This window comes from Sus scrofa, chromosome 13 (genome assembly GCF_054392235.1).
Source record: "Sus scrofa isolate SSC_HxYL_T2T_F1_AM1 chromosome 13, Sscrofa_HxYL_maternal_Yorkshire_Landrace_v2.0, whole genome shotgun sequence".
NCBI lineage: Eukaryota > Metazoa > Chordata > Mammalia > Artiodactyla > Suidae > Sus > Sus scrofa.
Window position 1 is genome coordinate 43,279,984 of NC_139395.1, and position 18,463 is coordinate 43,298,446.

An 18,463-nucleotide genomic window follows, 5' to 3' on the forward strand; every position below is an offset into this window, starting at 1 on the left:
AATCATGTGGCCCATTAAGGTTCAAGAGATTGACAGCCCCTGGACCAAGCACCGTAGAAGGCGGCAGCTATAACAGTCGTTGAACCCTGGCTCCGCGACTCTTCCAGTGGTTTTCACACCACGTCCTTAGGTTATTATAGGACAGTTAAACTGATAGCTTTCACAAGTCTGCTTTTCACAATTGATTGTTAAAAATTTGAGCCCCCGCCACGCCCCAGGTGTTTAGAATTTTTGCTGTCGCCAGCCTCAAACAAAGGTAGGACTGGGCCCAAGGGCGGGGCGTGGGGCCGGGGGGCGGTACCAGTGTCCGAAGAGCAAAACCCTGACTTGACCGCTGAGCAGCGGCCGGGGCCTCAAGGAATGCCGGGAGTCGGGACGGGCAGCACTCCGCCTCCTCCGGCTCCGCCCCCGCCTGTCTGTGTCCGCCGCTATCTATAAAGTTGTTGTTTTGCCAACATGGCGGCGCCCATAGTGCCAGGCCAGAGTGTGTTCACCTAAGGTGGGAACCCAGGCGTAAGGAGCCGCAGGCCAGAGCCTGTGAGCAGGTAAACCCCTCACCGGCGCTTAGTGGGACAAGAGACGAGGCCCGATCTCCTTTACCCCCGGATCGGTAGATTTCGATTTGCTGGGAGCCGAAAAGGAAAGTGCGGGCCGGGTTTGGCATTCTCTGAGCTGTGCAGTTTCCGAATTGAAAAAGTCTCTTGAGATCTAGATCTTCAGATTTTTTGAGCCGCTGATCTTGTTGATAGCTTTGGACCCTTTGCCAGAGAAACGCACGTGCACACATATTTTTGTACTCGGGTTCCTTTCTCCACGCTCCCCTTCCTCACTTCCTCCCTGGGCTGAAGGTTTGGACTCATTAAGGGCCATCCATTGGCTCCTATCGTCTCTGTGACCCACAGATCATTGTCACAGCCTGTTGGGGCTCGAAGGTCCTCAGAAGTCATCTTAGTTTACCCCTTCATCTTAAGAAACTGAAATAATTTCCCCGAGGTCACGCAGTATTTTCGGAGGCACAAAACTTGGTTCCTTTCCTGATTAATTTCCCAGGTACTTTCTCACACTCTTGGGCGCTCGTATTTTTCCCATATGTTCTTTATCTTTGCCTGGCTTTTCCTACTCTTCTCCCAAGTTTCTCTACATATGTGATGGTCATTCAGGGTCCATTTCTCTGTACATATGTGATGGTCATTCGGGGGTCCATTCGGGCTCCTCCCTTGTGGTCACATGCTGCTGCCCCACCATTTTCAAAAAAACTTAACCTTAAGCCGCAAGGTCAGGGCTGACTCTTAAGAGGAGTGGAGTAGTGGGGGTTGATACTTTGGAAGGATATGGAAGGAGAGAAAAGATCCCAAACATCTAGGCAAGGAACTGAATGTGAGAGAGCTAAGGAAGGAAAGCGCCAAGTTGATCCTAATACAAGGCATGAATTATTCCTTTCACATTCATGATATGAGCATGTTTCTCTAATAAAATTGCTGCTCCTTGTTAGGAAGAGGCAGTGCCTATCAAGGTGCTGGTGATGGAGTAGCCCAGAGCTGGGCCTGGGAAGTAAAGGAAGGGAACTGGGCTTCCCATGATTTTCCTATGTGGTAAACTATAACCCTGAGTGTGCTGTATGCTGAGCCTTTCTGAGTCTTGGGGCTCCCCCTAAACAAGGAGTGCAGACTTTTCTTAAAAGATCTTGACACATATTACCAGATTGTTCCCTGGGGAGGTGGACTTGATTTATATTCCCACCAGCAGTGTATAAAAATGCACATTTTTAAAAAATAACAGGGTTTTGCCAATCTGATGAGCAAAATATTTTGGTGTCTCAGCTTACATTTCTTTGATTAATTGTAAAGTCAGTCTTTTTCATGTATTTATTAGTCATTTGTATTTCCTTTTCTCTTTGCCAATTTTTAAAATTAATTTTTTTAAAATTTTTCTCTTCTCATATGTGAACTCTTTATAAAGAAGGATAATCTTTTGTTGCAGCTTTGGCAATTTTCTTTCAGCTTATTGTTTGCTTTCTAATTTTGTTCATGATGTTTTTGATATACAGGTATTTTACATATTTTAGGAAGATTTATTAATATTATCTTACGAATTCTTCTATTGCTTTTATACTCAGGACAGAATACCCTGTACGGAATTAGTAAATGCTCATCTATATTTTTTCTTGTTTTATGTTACTTTAAAAAATTATTTATGTGGGATTTACTCTGGTTTATGGTTTGAGATGGGGCTCTAATTTGAAAATTTCCCCATTTATTGAAAAATCTGTCACCTTCTTATCTACTTGTGCTTTTTCCTTTATGAATTTTAAGTTCTTTTAAATAGCTCAGATCTGTTTCAGGATTCTCTAGTCTATACCATTGGATTAATGTACAGGAAAGGTTATTTTGTAAACCAGGTATTATATAAACATTTTTAGAAAGTTTATTCTTATTGGGTAGACAGAAAATGTTGTTATAAGTTGTCATTTGGTGCAGAGTATAAATTAGAGAGACAGGATTATAATTTTAAGTGAAAGAATGACCTTCTTGTTGCTCATATCGGTAATCTGTCTACACTCTTTGTTATTTCATCTTTCACAATGGCTAACAAGTATTGAAACAAAATTTGGAAGACTACAGTTCAGGGCAATTTTGTATTTTTATAATTTTGTTGTTTCCCATTATTTCTATTCAAGAGGAGTATTCAAAATACTCTCCTCCTGTGTTCTTAGGGAATGCAGTCTAGGAGAGAAATGGCAGGTATCTTATCTGTGTTCCCTCTGCTAACCTTGCATTCTTTGGCTTTTGAAGATATGAAAATTAAAAAAAAAAAAAGTTTTCAGGCCCAAAACAATTGCAATGAAAAAAAAAATACTATAAGAATAAAAACAACAACAACAAAGTTATGAAAATGCTGACTTAGCAAGAGAACCGTAAAACCCATGACTTCTGTGGATAGTTTTGTTTGTTTGGTTTTTAAATTTTTTGGCCATGTTTATTAAATTCTGCATGTGGCACGCAGAATTTCCCAGGCCAGAGATCAAACCTGCACCACACAAGCGACAATTCTGGATGCTTAACCCCATGAGCCACCAGGCAACTCCCTGAATAGTTTTAATTATATAGAAATTCAACCCCTAAAAAGTAAGGCAATTGCCTTAATTGTACAAAATGTCTGTATATTAGGTTGGTCATACTGAATTGCTGGTATTCCACTGTTTTCATATAGTTTACCTTCATATCTGTGTCACATCTATACACTTTAAAACAGCCAAGCTCAAGAGATGGGAAGGTTTCATGGGTTTTTTTGTTTTGGTTTACTTCTGACTCCACCCTCAAAGAAGTAAGAAGTATTGAATATAGTGGGAATTGGTATGTCAAAAACTTGGGCAGAGCAATTTGTAAAATGCCAATGTTGTGATGCCATTTTATGTGTGTGAAACTCACTTGTATAAGCCTATACTGAACCCTCTTGGCAGCATTTGTGAACCAGAACCTTTGCTAAACCGGCCAAATCTTCCTGAATGAGGATGTTTTGAGAGGATCAAGAAAGTCAGCTTAGAGTTTCATCCTTTGTTTCTCTTTGATTTTGAAAGGTCTGTTCTTATCTGTTTCTTCACTATAGCTAATGCTGTTATGTAAGAAGGCAGAAAGTTAAGGCTATTTAGTAATAAATCTTAAATATTTAATAAACTGTCACCTCAGCCTTTTACACAATGGTAAAACATGCAACTTCTTCCATGAGGTCCCATTTCTGGAATTCATCTTTGGTGGAAACCAGTGAAACATTCAAGTTGAATTTTGAATCACAGCTGGATCTGGGTAGGCCCCAGCCTATGAGCTGTATTCCAAGAAACCACAGCACTCATCACTGTTACACGCGTTATTTATTTGTCTGTGTCTTACTTGCTTTTCTCTGTAGTAAATACATGCTATAGAAGAAGGGACTTTGTTTCTGTTCACTACTGTCTCAGCAGTGCCTAGAACAGTGTATGGACCTAGTGGCACTCAATAAATATTTGGTAAATGGATGAAGAACTAAATGAATGAGCAGTCTTCTAAATAATGGTTATTGCCTGGCTCAGCCTACTGAGTATATTTAACTTATGAAGAATGCTAATCATAGTTCAGAGTCTCTGGTCCTCCTGGGAGACCTCCATTCCGCTCTCTTCTGATATATGAGCCTAAGGCCAAGCCCAGATGTGCTTGTAGGTCTTCTGAAGTCTGGGCAATGGGGAGTGAAACCTGTTGGACAGACCCTGGGTTGGCCTACAGGGCAGGAAGGAATGGGGCTCCACTCCCTCCCACAACCAGGCAAGTTGTGAGGTTGTGGCAGGAGCCAGCCCAGGTGGTGGTCTCCATTTGTTCTCTTGCAGCTTTTGTATCTTTGCTCTTTGGGAGCATTGAACACCTTTAATATTTTCCATTAAGAAGCTTGTGTTTTGCTCAACTGCACTTCTAAAGTAGTCTTTTCGGGGAAAGAAATCATTGGAATAGGAGGAAAGCACATGGTCGGGCAGGGAGCACTTTCTGAGCTGAAGGGAAGGACGAGCTTGGGGCTGATCCAGCCGGCTCACACATATGCTCTCTGCCCTCTCTTTCAGGGCTTTCCTACCTTCTGAAGAATGGCTCCTTGGCAGAGACTGAGGTTTTATGCCTTTCTTCTGCAAAGGCAGCTAAATGGTGGGCCAGATGTCATCAACTGGGGAAGAGGAGTGATTCCAGGATGTTCCAGAGGTATTTACAGTGCTACAGGAAAGTGGACCAAAGAGTATACGTTGCAGACAAGAAAGGATGTGGAGAAATGGTGGCATCAACGAATAAAAGAACAGGCCTCCAAAATTTCAGAAGCTGATGTGAGTATTCTAAGAGCTGCTGAAAGGGTAGAGAAGAGGGGCCCAGGGCTTGGACTGGATTCACATAAGTGATTAAATATGTGACCTTGAACCATATGACTGAATCTATCTGTGCTTCAGTTTTCTTATCAAAAATGGGCAGTGTTAATAGTAGTTCCCACCTGCTTCCAAGGATGCTTTTGAGGGAAGAGACAAGGATGGTGCTTAGAGGAGGTTCAGTGTGGTGCATGTACACACAGGGTGGCTGCAGGTGGTGCCACACCAGGCATTCTGGAGTGGCATTATTGAGCAGACTCATCAAGACAGGAGCCACCACAGATGTCAGGTCCATCATGGTCCATTGCTTGGTGGGGCAGCACACAGTCAGATGGGAGACTCTAGGAGAGCCACCTGGGCCCCTCAGCTGTGGGATTTTAAGCTGCATGTTTTGAGAAATACCTGCCCCTCCCTGGCATGACATTGGCCTCCAACCTGTTCTGCTATTCACGGTTTGGAGAGGTACCAGCCTTTCCCTGGTGGGTCCAACCTTGCAGTAGCAGCTGTGTAAGTTAGTGTAGCCTTGGCTTGTGGTCTGTCTGTACCAGCTCAGCAATTTTTTTAAGTACTTGTCTATAGCCAGTTTCCATTGAGTGCTCTGCTGGAGGCCCACTGCTTCTCCAGGAGGCTAGCCTGCTAGAGGTCAGCCTTGAATGTTTTAACCCTTACCCCTCAATGCTGGTCAAAATGACAAATGGAAGATGTGATTTGTTACGTGAAATGCTGAATCTACTCAGAGCACAGCACTATAAAATAGAGTTTTATTAATTCTGACCATCCCTTCATAATAGTTACCAGTCAAATAATACAGATCCTCTCTGTCTAATTAAAAGAGACCAGGCTGAAGGCAAGCAGTTGAGTAAATATATATCTGCAGAAGTCCACACTGCTAGAATGGCCTTTTCCTAATTCTCACTCTTATCAAATTCATTCTTTTTTTTTTTTTTTCTTTGTTTTTTTTTTTAGGGCCACACCTGTGGCATATGGAGGTTCCCAGGCTAGGGGTTGAATCGGAGCTGTAGCCGATGGCCTACACCACAGCCACAACAGTGTGGGATCCAAGCTGTGTCTACAACCTATACCACAGCTCACGGCAACACCAGATCCTTAACCCACTGAGTGAGGCCAAGGATTGAACCTGCCTCCTCCTGGTTACTAGTCAGATTCATTTCCCCTGAACCTTGACGGGAATTCCAGATTCATTCTTTCTGTGAGGTTGATCATTATGAAAACTGGGGGTGGGGAGCTATTTGTGTTAAAGCAAAGGATGGTTTTTGGCATTCATTACAAAGAAGATCTAGTATTGAAAGAGATGGAGTGTGTAACATGTGAAATGATAAAAAGGAAGGCTTGAATGTAACATATAATTATACAATAAAAGCTTGACTTTTACCTCATTAGGAAGTGCAACTTCTTCATGGCAGCATGACCAGACTAATGCAATTAAATGTATTTTGGGAAGCAAACCTTAGGGAGCAGTTTAATTCTGAATGAAGGACATAAAATTAGCTTTTTGCTTTTTTGCTTTTGGTTTAGAGTGTAGGTTAGTGACTTCCGGACATTTTGAAGTTGTAGCTTATTGATCTTGTGACATCACATTCTTAAGCATATGGTTTTCTAAAAAAATTAAATGGATCAAGGGAATTCCCATCATGGCTCAGTGGTAATGAACCCAACTAGTGAACCCATTCTTGAGGATGCAGGTTTGATCCCTGGCCTTGCTCAGTGGGTTAAGGATCCAGTTTGGCCGTGAGCTGTGGTGTAGCTCGCAGATGTGGCTCAGATCCTGAGTTGCTGAGGCTGTTGTGTAGACTGGTAGCTGCAGCTCCAATTAGAGCCCTAGCTTGGGAATTTCCATATGCTGCAGGTTTGGCCCTGAAAAGAAAAAAAAATTAAATGGATCAAAATAAACTGTTTTACCAATTGGGTAAATAGCTTTAGGGACATTGTGGGTGGTCCCGTGGTGGCGTTCTATCAGGGCTTGAATTGGGGAATGGTGAAGCAGGGAGAGCACTGATTGAGGAGCCTAGAGCCTGGGCAATAATACTAGCTCTGCCTCCAAATCATTGTGATCTCAGCAGCACCATTTAACCTCTCTGATCTTCAGATTCCTTGCATTGTTTATTTCACAGAATTGTTTTGAAAATCAGATGAGAAGATATGATTGAGTACATTTTACAAACTGAAGTGTTACATAAATGAAAGATACAAGAGGATAAAAATGGGTGATGTGTCTTTGTCAGGAATGAGAACATGACTAGATGCCGGTAGATTCTCAAGCATCTCTAACCGACCTCGCTCTGATATTAGCTACATTTGAAATTTACTGGAAGGAGTTTCTAGAACTGACTATCTTAGCATCATCATCATAGTCATTGTTAGAAAAAGAACTTCGATTTAATGTGCACTTTACTGTGTCAGGTGCCACCTTTCCACGTATTACCTTTTTAACCCAGAAACAGCCTTGAAGGTGGGTATTATTATCCTCATTTTCAGGGTAAGAAAACTGAGGCTCAGGGGGGAGGTTTGGTAATTTGTCAGGATGCACAACTATCCTGTGTCAGAGCCTAGGATTCACACCCCGACACGTTTGATTCCTGAGCTCATGCTTTCACTGGGAATCTTCTTTTGCCGCACTTTTGATTTATAGATTGTAAACTCAGCCCAGAAATCCCCATAGGGATTTGTCTAAGGTCTCACAGCTAGTGGCAAAGCTCGCTCGCACCAGAATCCAGGCTACAGGCTCCTATTGGGTGGTCCTTCCTGATGGGTGGGACTGGTGCCTGCCCACTGGTAGATGGAGCTGATTCCTACCCCTCTGGTGGGTGGGGCTTTGTCTCTGGGTGAGATCAGAGGTGGTTGTGTGCCTGCGGGGGGGGGGTCGGAGGGGGGGGGTCTTTAGGCAGCCTGTTTACTGATGGGCAGTGCTCAGCAACAGCTTAAGAGCATGATCTATAAAGAGGCGGAAGTTGTCTTTCTCCCGACATCAGAAGCTGACAAAAACAATAGGACCCCCTTATAAAAGCCATCTTTTTCCATCGCTTCCAATCTTAATTTCTTTTAAAGGCTTAAATTCTTACAGTTTTATATAATTATGAAAATTTCCCTTTCAATCAGATTCTTGCTCAATTATAATATAAACTCCCATAATCCCTTATGTCTTTTCCGCCCCCAGAGGACAGAACTCATGTCATTGTCACAGAGGAAAATGACTTAATTCACACAGAAAAGCAAAAGGCAAGGGCAGTCAGTAAACTGAATATGTTTTCTGCAATAAACAAAAATATTCATGAATAGTAAATTAGACTTGTGCTAGCAGAACTTTTCTTTTTTTTTTTTTTTTTTTTTTGTCTTTTTGCCATTTCTAGGGCCGCTCCCGCAGCATATGGAGGTTCCCAGGCTAGGGGTTGAATCGGAGCTGTAGACGCTGGCCTACACCACAGCTCACAGCAACACTGGATCATTAACCCACTGAGCAAGGCCGGCAGTCAAACCCTCAACCTCATGGTTCCTAGTCGGATTCATTAACCACTGAGCCACGACAGGAACTCCTAGCAGAACTTTTCTATATATCTTCTATAAACTCAGTTTTGTAGTTCTGCTTAGCTAGTATGTAACTATCTCTTGATTTTACTGTAAATTTAATCTGTTGGACAGACATACAGAAAGGAGATGTTAATGAAGAAGCTATACGTGGAAAATGTTTGGGGCAAATTGTTAAATAAGCATAATTAAAAAAATATATGTCCCTATAAATAAGAGTTCCTGTGTGGCTCAGTGGGTTAAGAATCTGGCATTGTCACTGCAGTGGCTCAGGTCGCTGCTGTGGCCCAGTTTCAATCCCTGGCCCAGGAACTTCCCCATGCCTTGGGTGCAGCCAAAAACAAAAATAAAACCAAACCAAAAAAATATATATTTATATCTATCTATATCTGTCTACCTACCTACCTATCTATGCCCCTATAGTAAAAACAAGGTGATTATAATGAAAGCATAGATCTAATATAAAAACTTTAAAATGAAAAACTAGGAATAATTTATATCAAATATTTGATTGTTTTTTCAGATCCCAGAGAATTCTGTAACAGCTGTTTTCCCACATCCCTAAAAATTCCCAAAGGAAAGTCAGAAGGCCTAATCCACTGCAATGAGTACGGTTTGAATCGAGTGGATAGTTCACTTATTTCCGGATTCTGCACCAAGTAGCAGAACGAGGTTTTGCACCTCCTTTAAGAGACTTGTTTACAAGCTGAGGAGAGGGTTAAAGAATTTGTGAGTCCCCATTGACTCCTGCATCTCAGATCCTCTCTTAAGCTCCTGGGGTTTTCCTAAGAGTTACAGATCTGCAGTTGCTGATTAAAGTGTGTGATCAGCGTGTTGCTTTCCATCTATTTCTAGAAATCAATAGCAGCTATCACTTCACTATTTCAAATCTCCTAGTTTGCATGTTATCCAGACACCTTACTTAATCGCTTTTCCCTTCTCTTCCTTCAGACCGCTTTACTTACCACTCGGTAATTTCCAGAGTGTGAACAGCCAGAGATAAGTGCCACTCTGGCCTATTTTGCCACATGTTAGCGGTCCTGCTAAAGATTTGTTAAAATTCTTTGCTGAAAGTCATTTAGAGCAGGGCGTCAAATGAAATCTGGAAAGAATCTGATTTCTGGTTTCTGCTCCCCTGATTACAGTTGGCTGTCAGTTATCAGTCACGCAAATACTTAGCAAAAAATACCCCCCTCCCATACATACACATACACAAAAGAATGGTCATGAATATTCTGTTTTGCATTTGTTTTTTGTTTTTTTTGATCAGTTCTTTTTCTTTTTTTTTTTTTTTTCTTTTCCCACTGTACAGCAAGGGGGTCAGGTTATCCTTACATGTATACATTACAATTACAGTTTTTCCCCCACCCTTTCTTCTGTTGCAACATGAGTATCTAAACATAGTTCTCAATGTGTTTTGCATTTGTTTTCACTAATTTTGGAGAAGCCAAGCCTTAAAGAACTCTAGTAGAGCTCTTAGAAGGGAGTAAGGACAGAAAAAAAACCGAAAGCAGAAATAAATAAAACAGTGATGAAATCAGATGGTCCAGACTCAGTAACGAAATAGAAGTAGTTACCTGTTCTCCTCCTTTCTTCAGAGATGCCCCTTCTCCCCAGTGGGAAGAGGTAAGGCTGGCTAGGGGGACCGTTCCTGACACGTGGACAGGATAGGTGAAGCGTCCTGGGAAAAATGCCCTTCGGTAATAAGTGCTGTGCAGAGGCATGTTATCAGGCTTCAGATCGCAAAGGCGGACAAACGTGTATCTAACAGTTATTAAACTCCTGCTGGGGCAGTTGGGAAGGTGGGGGTGGGGTGGGGGAGATAATTAAAACACGGTCCTTGCTCTTGAACAGCAGTTCCTCAGTAAGGAATCAGTTAAATGACAGCCACATTTCCCGTGGAGCCTTCTCCCCTCGTGTGCACAAACTCGTGACAACATTCCCCATTTCACGGTGGAAGAACTAAGGTGCCAGAAGTTGGCGTTCCACGAAGGACCTCCTTCCTGCCCTGTGTTCATTCTCTTCTGATGCATATCCCATTTTTTCTGCGTTTCTCATGATGCAGCTGTGTCTTTGGAGGCCAGAGAGTTACATAATCCTGCCCTGAGGCTGCCTGCAGATCACCCCCTGGGAAACAGCAGCCTGGCGAAGATTTTCTCATTACTTTCCCATTTCAACTTTTTCAGTTCAAAGATAAGCTCACAATACAGCCGAGGAAGCCAGCCCCAGCTCGTACTGCCCAATCCAAGTCTACAGGGAATTTAGGGAGGGGCTCCATTTTTAGAGATGTCGCATCTCTGTGATTCACTATTGTTCCCTGGTATGATATAGACATGTGTCAGAGCTTCATTTGGAAAAAGATATAGTTGTTTAAGATCTAGGTAGCTATTCTAAAAGAGAAGCTTTCCCAAGAGAAAAAGATATAAAAATACACGTGTTGGAGTTCCCATTGTGCCTCGGTGGTAACGAACCTGACTAGCATCCATGAGGATGCGGGTTTGATCCCTGGCCTCACTCAGTGGGTTAAAGATCTGGCGTTGCAGTGGTTGTGGTATAGGCCTGCAGCCACAACTCCAATTCGACCCCTAGCCTGGGAACGTCCATATGCTGCAAATGCGGCCCTAAAAAGTAAACAAAATAAAACAAAAAACACATGGATAATTAGCACTTTGAGGTTGTCTGGCATTATTTTGGACATTCTTTAGGTTAAGCCAGGGCTTTAAATTTTGGTATTTGATAATATTAAATTATGCTATATTTTGGCATATAAAAAGCCAAAATATTATGTGCATAGAGAGTTCCCTCTGAATGCTTAATTAATAGTCCTTGTCATTTTTTGTCATTCTTCCCTAGAAATCGAAGCCCAAGTTTTACGTGCTTTCCATGTTCCCGTATCCCTCCGGCAAGCTGCACATGGGCCACGTGCGTGTGTACACCATCAGTGACACCATTGCACGCTTCCAGAAGATGAGAGGGATGCAGGTAAGGGAAGACACCAGCTAGAACGGCACCTTCCTGCCCTACTATGTTCAGGACAAAGGAAGGAAACCAGTCTTGGTGAAGATTAGGACAGCTTTGAAGACAAACATGAAAAGCACAGGGTTTCCTCTGAAGAGCTGGAAGACATAATAAAGCATCTGGATTAACTGGGGGGCAGCTGGGCCCTGGGTGTCAGACTGGGGATGGAGGCAGGGTGTGGTGTGGTCAAAGGAGGTGACAAGTGTGGGTAATGCATGGTGTCTCCCAGGAGGAGTGCACAGTCCGCTGGGGCTGAAACCCATAAGTAGATAAACATTGTACAGGGGAGTGAATCCAGCGGTACAAGTGAGGACCAGATGCTCTGAGTAGGAGGTGGAGCCACAAGCGTTTTCTCCTTGTATTTGATATTTTCTGTCTTCTCTAATGAGCATGTATTTGTTTTATAATGAAAAAAGTAAAAGTTTTATAACAGAAAATATATGGGGAGTAACAGCTCTGGGGGAGTTGGGAAAGTCTCCTCTAAAGAGAGAACATGTGACGTGAGTCTGGAAGGACAAGGTGAAATGTACTGGGAGAGGGAGAGAAGGCGGCATGTGGCTCAGACCCCTTTACCTGGTAGCCGGTTACTCCAGAGCCTGCACTTTACTCTTTAGCAACACGTCGTCTATCAGATGAGGTGGGAATGATCACTGTAGCTGCTTTAACAGCTTCCCTAGAGAAGTGGGGCCGAAAGGGGGCTGAGAGCATGAACCGATGAACCAGATGGCCAGCATTCAAATATCAGCTATGTGACCTTTAGCTAATGACTGAATTTACCTCTCTGAGACCTAGTTTTATCTCATCTGTAAAATGGGGATAGGATAGAGCCTGCCCATTGGCCTGGTACAAGGATTCAAAGAGGATGACTGTGAAGCACTCAGCACGTACCTGGCACATAAATACATGACCAATAAATATCAGCTTCGCCAGCAGAGAGGGGGAGCCTGCGCCTACCAGCTCCTGAGAACCCACTGTGCACATCTCTGCTCAACTTCATGATGATTATCGGTCACCCTAGCAGCGTGAAATCTGCCATGGTGGGAGCCTTTACATTATGGGAATTAGTAAACCCTACAAATCTGGGCTTTTTCTGCCAGAGAGTCAGTTGTTCAACATTTACTGGCACTCCCACTGGCAGTTGCTATTATTAACCTCTCAGGGCCTGTGTAAAGGGTATCTGTCGCCTCCCAATTCTTTGTAAGGATTTTCTTTTAGAAAGTTAAATGCTGAGTTCCCGTCTTGGCGCAGTGGTTAACGAATCCGACTAGGAACCATGAGGTTGCGGGTTCAGTCCCTGCCCTTGCTCAGTGGGTTAACGATCTGGCGTTGCTGTGAGCTGTGGTGTAGGTCGCAGACGCAGCTCGGATCCTGCGTTGCTGTGGCTCTGGCCTAGGCCGGTGGCTACAGCTCCGATTGGACCCCTAGCCTACGAACCTCCACATACCGCGGGAGCGGCCCAAGAAATAGCAAAAAGACAAAAAAAAAAAAAAAAAAGGAAAAAGAAAGTTAAATGCATCCATTGTCATAATTGGTTTGAAAATTTATGCCGAACTGATGTTGGCAGCAAGAGGTGTTCCTAAAAAGGAAGTCAAGTTACAGTGTCTCCTTGTGACTTGAAGAGTTAATCACTTTTACTGTCAGATTCAGGGATGTGCCTTCCCCAAGCGATGCCTCCCTGGGCTATGCCAGGTGTTATTTTTCCCAGACATTGCTTTCCATCACTTCTGCAGTGTTTATTAGAAAGAGGTGGTGCAGAATGAATTGGCTCTTGGCATGAAGTATAATTCTTTATCTAACTGTAGTTTTTCAATTAGATTTAGCTTTTTTTTTTTTTTTTTTTTTTTTAACTTAAGCCAACTTATTTTGGACAGTTAGTAAGTACACGCCGGTTGCTAAAGATTAAGCTTTTACAGCAAAACTACATTTCTGGTACATTAGCAGATAGGTGGTTGAGGGAGTGTAGGTAGAATTCTGATTCCCCTGGATGGATGAGATGTTACAGAGAAAGCTCAAGGTAGGACTCCAGACTCAAAGGCATTGGGACCCTTGTAGGCAGCCCAGGCCCAAAAGACAAAAGGGAGTCCCTTGCAGTAACTGAAGCCCAAGGTCACGCTGGACCCTGGGATTGGGCAACCTGGGTTTGAACACCATTATACCACTTCCTCACTGGGTGACCCTACACAAGTCATTAAATGTCCTTGAATCCCACTTTTCTCATCTTGGAAATAGGGATAATAACTATTCTTCCCTCCTGGGCCATTGTGCAGGTTAAATGAGATAGTACATGTGTCTGGCACATGTATCCCTTAGTAAGTGGTAGCCATGATTATTATTTATACCAATCTGACTTAACTGTGCAGAATCATTCAGTGCCATTTAATAAATGAATCCGTGCTCTCTTCTGCCGGGGCCTGCTGCACAGAGTTACCTTCTGAGAAGCAGCTTGACTGTAAACCATTACCTGCAATTTGTATTATCTGTCCTGTGACTTGGTTGGTGCCTGAAACCATTATTTAGTTTTGGTATCTTAGTCAGTATGACCAGCAGGCAGCTAGGATTTCCTCTGTTCCTGAGTTTCAGTTGCTTTTATGTTTTTGTTTTTTTGGTCTTTTTGCCTTTTCTAGGGCTGCTTCCTCGGCACATGGAGTTTCCCAGGCTAGGGGTCTAATTAGAGCTGTAGCTGCTGGCCTATGCCACAGCCGCAGCAACTCGGGATCCGAGCTGTGTCTGCAACCTACACCACAGCTCACGGCAACACCGGATCCTTAACCCACTGAGCAAGGCCAGGGACCGAACCTGCAACCTCATGGTTCCTAGTCATATTCGTTAACCACTGTACCACGACGGGAACTCCTCAGTTGCTTTTTTTTAAGATCATAGGCCTTCTTTGGGGTGGGGGGGGTGTCCTCCAGATATTCCTGAAATTAATTTCTTGTTAATTTTCAGGGCCCATATTTAAGTGAGATCCAACCCCAAATAACTGCCAAATACAGTGAAAACTTGTTCTGCTATTTCTGAGCAATAATGGCAAAAGTGAAACAGAAATCTCTGTAATAGTCAATAGTGTGAAAGCCTGTTGGGCTTCCTGTTGTTTTAAAACCCTTCTTTCCCAGTGTCGGGACTAGTCCCAGGGATACAGTGAGATTGGATTCGGGTCAGGTTCAGTGGTCCTTACTCTAAGGAGGGAAGGAATATTGGATCTGGAATATCAATACATCTGACATATGTATTGATTAATTCCTTCAATGCATAGTCCTTGAGCCCCAGCTTTATTCCAAACACTATTCTTTCTGCTGTATTATATAGTAATATAGGAGTCTTAGGTTCAAAATTGGTCAGTAAGCCTAAGAAAAATTTAGTATAGTTTGCCTTTTTCTATAACTTGTTACTTATTGGTTGATTTACTTAAGTCCATCTTTTGTTTCGTTTTGTTTTGCTTTGCCTTTTAGGGCCACACCTGTGGCATATGGAAGTTTCCAGGCTAGGGGTTGAACTGGAGCTGCAGCTGCTGGCCTATGCCATGGCCACTGCAACGAGGGATCCGAGCTGTGTCTGTGACCTACACCACATCTCATGGCAACACCGGATCTTCAACCCACTGAGTGAGGCCAGGGATCGAACCCGCAACCTCATGGAATCTAATCAGGTTCATTTCTGCTGAGCCACAGCGGGATCTCCGATTTGCTCAATTCTTGACTGGAGGTATAGAAATCATTCTAAGGCGCACCAAGAACAGCATATGGGAAATAAAAATGGAGTGACCCGTGTACCAAGTCTGCTCTCTTCTAGGTCACCAGTGACCTCCCTGGATGTGTCTCTGTCCTCCTCTTTCTCACCTCAGTAGCATGTCATACAGTGGACCATTTTCCCGTCCTTGGAAGACTGTTCTCTTGACATGAGACCCTACTTTCCAGGGTTTTCTCCTGTGTTTTGATTTCTTCCTCCCAGCTTACTCCGCAGGGTTTTCCTGCTCTGCTGCATCTTTGCATCTCTAACCAGGTTGGAAAGTTCCCTATTACAGTTAGGCCTTGGAGATACTGCGAGTTCTGTTCCATAGGATTGTAATAAAGCAGATAGCGCAGTAAAGCAAGTCACACGAACTTTTTTGGTTTCTCAGTGCATATATGTTTAGGAGTTCCTGTTGTGGCGCAGTGGAAATGAATCTGACTAGGAACCATGAGGTGGGTTCGCTCCCTGGCCTCGCTCAGCGGGTTAAGGATCTGGCGTTGCTGTGGCTGTGGCATAGGCTGGCGGCTACAGCTCTGATTAGACCCCCTAGCCTGGGAACCTTCATATGCTGCAGGTGTGGCCCTAAATAGCAAAAAAAAAGCAAAAAAAAAAAAAAAAGTATGTTTACATTACACTGTAGTCTCTTGTGTGCAATAGCACAACAGCGTCATCTCTAAAAAAATGTACATACCTTGGAATTCCCATCGTGGTGCAGCAGAGACAAATCCAACTAGGAACCATGAGGTTTCGGGTTCGATCCCTGGCCTTGCTCAGTGGGTTAAGAATCTGGCATTGCAGTGAGCTGTGGTGTAGGTCACAGACACAGCTCAGATCCTGCATTGCTGTGGTTGTGGTATAAGCCAGCAGTTGTAGCTCAGATTGGACCCCTAGCTTGGGAATCTCCATATGTCACAGGTGCAGCTCTAGAAAGACAAAAAAAAAAAAAAAAGGTACATACCTTAATTTAAAAATAATGCTGTTAGAAAAATGCTGCTGATATAGACTTGTTCAATGTAGGATTACCACAAACCATCAGTTTGTAAAATAAAACACCCCATCGTATCTGCCAAGTGCAATAAGGCTAAGTGCAGTAAAATGAGGTTATGCCTGTACTCCTAGTTTGCTGAGAGTTTTTATCATGAGTGGGTATTGATTTTTGTGAAATATTTTTTCTACATCTACTGAGATTATACATGGTTTTTCAACTTTAATCTGTTAATGTAATGTATTATGTTGATTGATTTAAAAAAAAAATGCTAAACCAACCTTGTGTTCCTAGAACAAATTTCATTTGGTCAGGATGTATTTTTTGAATGTCTATATATATTATGTATTCTTTTGTTAATAATTTTTTATAATGTCTTTTTGTTTAACATCAGAGTTATGCTGGCTTATAAAAAAAGTTAGGAAGTGTTCCCATCTTCCCATTTTCTGAAAGCATTATTATTGGTGTTCTTTCTTCCTTTATTGTTCAGTAGCATTCACCAGTGATGGTATCTGACCCTCGAGTTGTCTTTGTGGGAAGTTGTTCTATTTCTTTAATGGTTATAGGGCTATTGAGATCTTCTGTTTGTTTTTTTTTATTTGTTTGTTTGTTTGTTTGTTTTCTTTTCTGTGTCAGTTTTGTTTTGTGTGTTTTGAGGGATTTGTCCACTCTACGTCAGATTCAGTTCTATGCTGCTTTCTCTTTTTCTCTCTGTCCGCTTTCCCTAGGTAGTCTCTACCCCCTGAGCTTAATTAGGATACTTGAAAAAGTTAATAGCATTTCCCACATAGAAGTGCAGAGAACATTATCATAAGTACTCAGACCTGCCATCCTGATGTAATAGATATTACCGTTAATCTTATTAATCTCAGCTTTTTTTTTTTAATGTTACAGATACAGTTGTGCCTCTCCACAATCAGATTCCAATCCTCCAGTTTAAAAATAGCTGGTGTATAACCTTTGCCTTCATGATTTCATGATTTATTCTATATGTTGTTTATGGATATATACCCTTACGTAGAGTATTGTGTGTTTTCCATTTTTTATGAAAGATGTCTTAATATTCTGCATGGTTTTTTTCGCCAGTATTTTGCTTCAAGATTTACTCGTTTTTTTCTAACTGTGTCTCTAGAGTTAGTTCATCTATTAGAAGTGCTGTATCATTGTGACCGTATTTAATTATCCATTTTCACATTGATAGAGTTTTAGGTTGTTTCAGAGTTTTGCTCCAATGGATATCCTTGTCCCTGACTCCTTAGCCTGTGGGAGAAGTGGCATTTCTGGGTCACAGCTTGTGCACAACCTCAGCATGTATATATCTTGCCAAGTTGCTTTCCAAAGTCTTGGTGCCAGCAATGAATGACATTTCTTACTGCCCTGTATCCTTGACGACACTTATCAATGTTAGACTTTTTAATCTTGCTAATTCATTATGTAGGAAATGTCCTCTAATTGTGTTTTTAATTTACATTTTCCTGAGTACCGTCCTAGTGAAGCTGAGATAGTTTCAGGTATTTATTATTCATTTAAGCTTCATCTTCTCTAATTGGCTTTCTCACATTATTTGCCAAGCTCCTCTGGGGTTGTTTGTCTTTTTCATGTTGTTCTATAGGAGTTATTTATGTAGTCGAGATTATTGGATTCTTTGTTAGTTAAATGCAGTGCAAATATCTTCTCCCAGTCTGTAGTTTGTCCTTGCATTTTGTGAGTTTAGCCAGACCACAAATTTGTAATTGGGTTTGAGAGTGGGTGAGAATGATGATTTGGAAAGTTCAAGGTTACTTTTGCTTTGGTTTCCTCCTGTAGTGCAAATAAGTTGTGCATAGGAGAGAAATGAGACAAAAGTGCCAGTACGTCATTGGGGTCCCCCACGTTCTTATTGTAGTTTATAGAGATAAGCTGTGAGTAGTGGGTTAAGGGTCCGGCTCTGCCTCTGTAGTGGTAACACAGGTTCCGTCCCTGGCCTGGCGCAGTGGTTAAGGATCCAGCATTGCTGCAGCTGTGGCGTGGGTCATAAGCATCACAGTTCTCTCGGGGGAAAGCTAAAGTCACAAAGAGCTGGGCAGCCCTTGGGCACACAGGTGGATTACATGTGGACTTGACATGTGGAAGGGGTGATGAATTGGTCAGGAATCTGTGGCTTCAGTCAATGGCTGTGGCTTCCCCACCTTCCTCTTCACAGATTTGTTGCAAAGTTCATGTGAGATGATCTATGAGAAAACTCTTTAAAAACCGTAAAGCAATTTTCTTGTGTAACCCAATTATTAATAGCAATAAGAAGGTAGTCATGAGGTTTGGATATTTAAGCAGGGGCC

At 42.5% G+C, this 18,463-nt stretch overlaps 1 protein-coding gene across 5 annotated transcripts in view; it reads left to right on the top strand.

The window, feature by feature from the left end:
• Nucleotides 1–442: 442 nt before the first annotated feature.
• LARS2 (leucyl-tRNA synthetase 2, mitochondrial) overlaps nt 443–18,463 on the top strand; it is a 167,539-nt gene continuing 149,518 nt past the window's right edge. For 4 of the 5 annotated variants that reach the window (XR_014822944.1, XR_014822943.1, XR_014822945.1 and 1 more), the window contains exons 1-3: nt 443–545; nt 4,586–4,837; nt 11,270–11,398. Coding sequence is in view for 2 of the 5 variants with exons in the window: in XM_021068636.2 (XP_020924295.1) it covers nt 4,607–4,837; nt 11,270–11,398 (360 nt within the window). In the remaining 3 variants the exon portion in view is untranslated. Of the gene's footprint in view, nt 1,051–4,585; nt 4,838–11,269; nt 11,399–18,463 lie in introns of all 5 variants that reach the window. The other variant, XM_084988037.1, reaches the window with a different exon arrangement.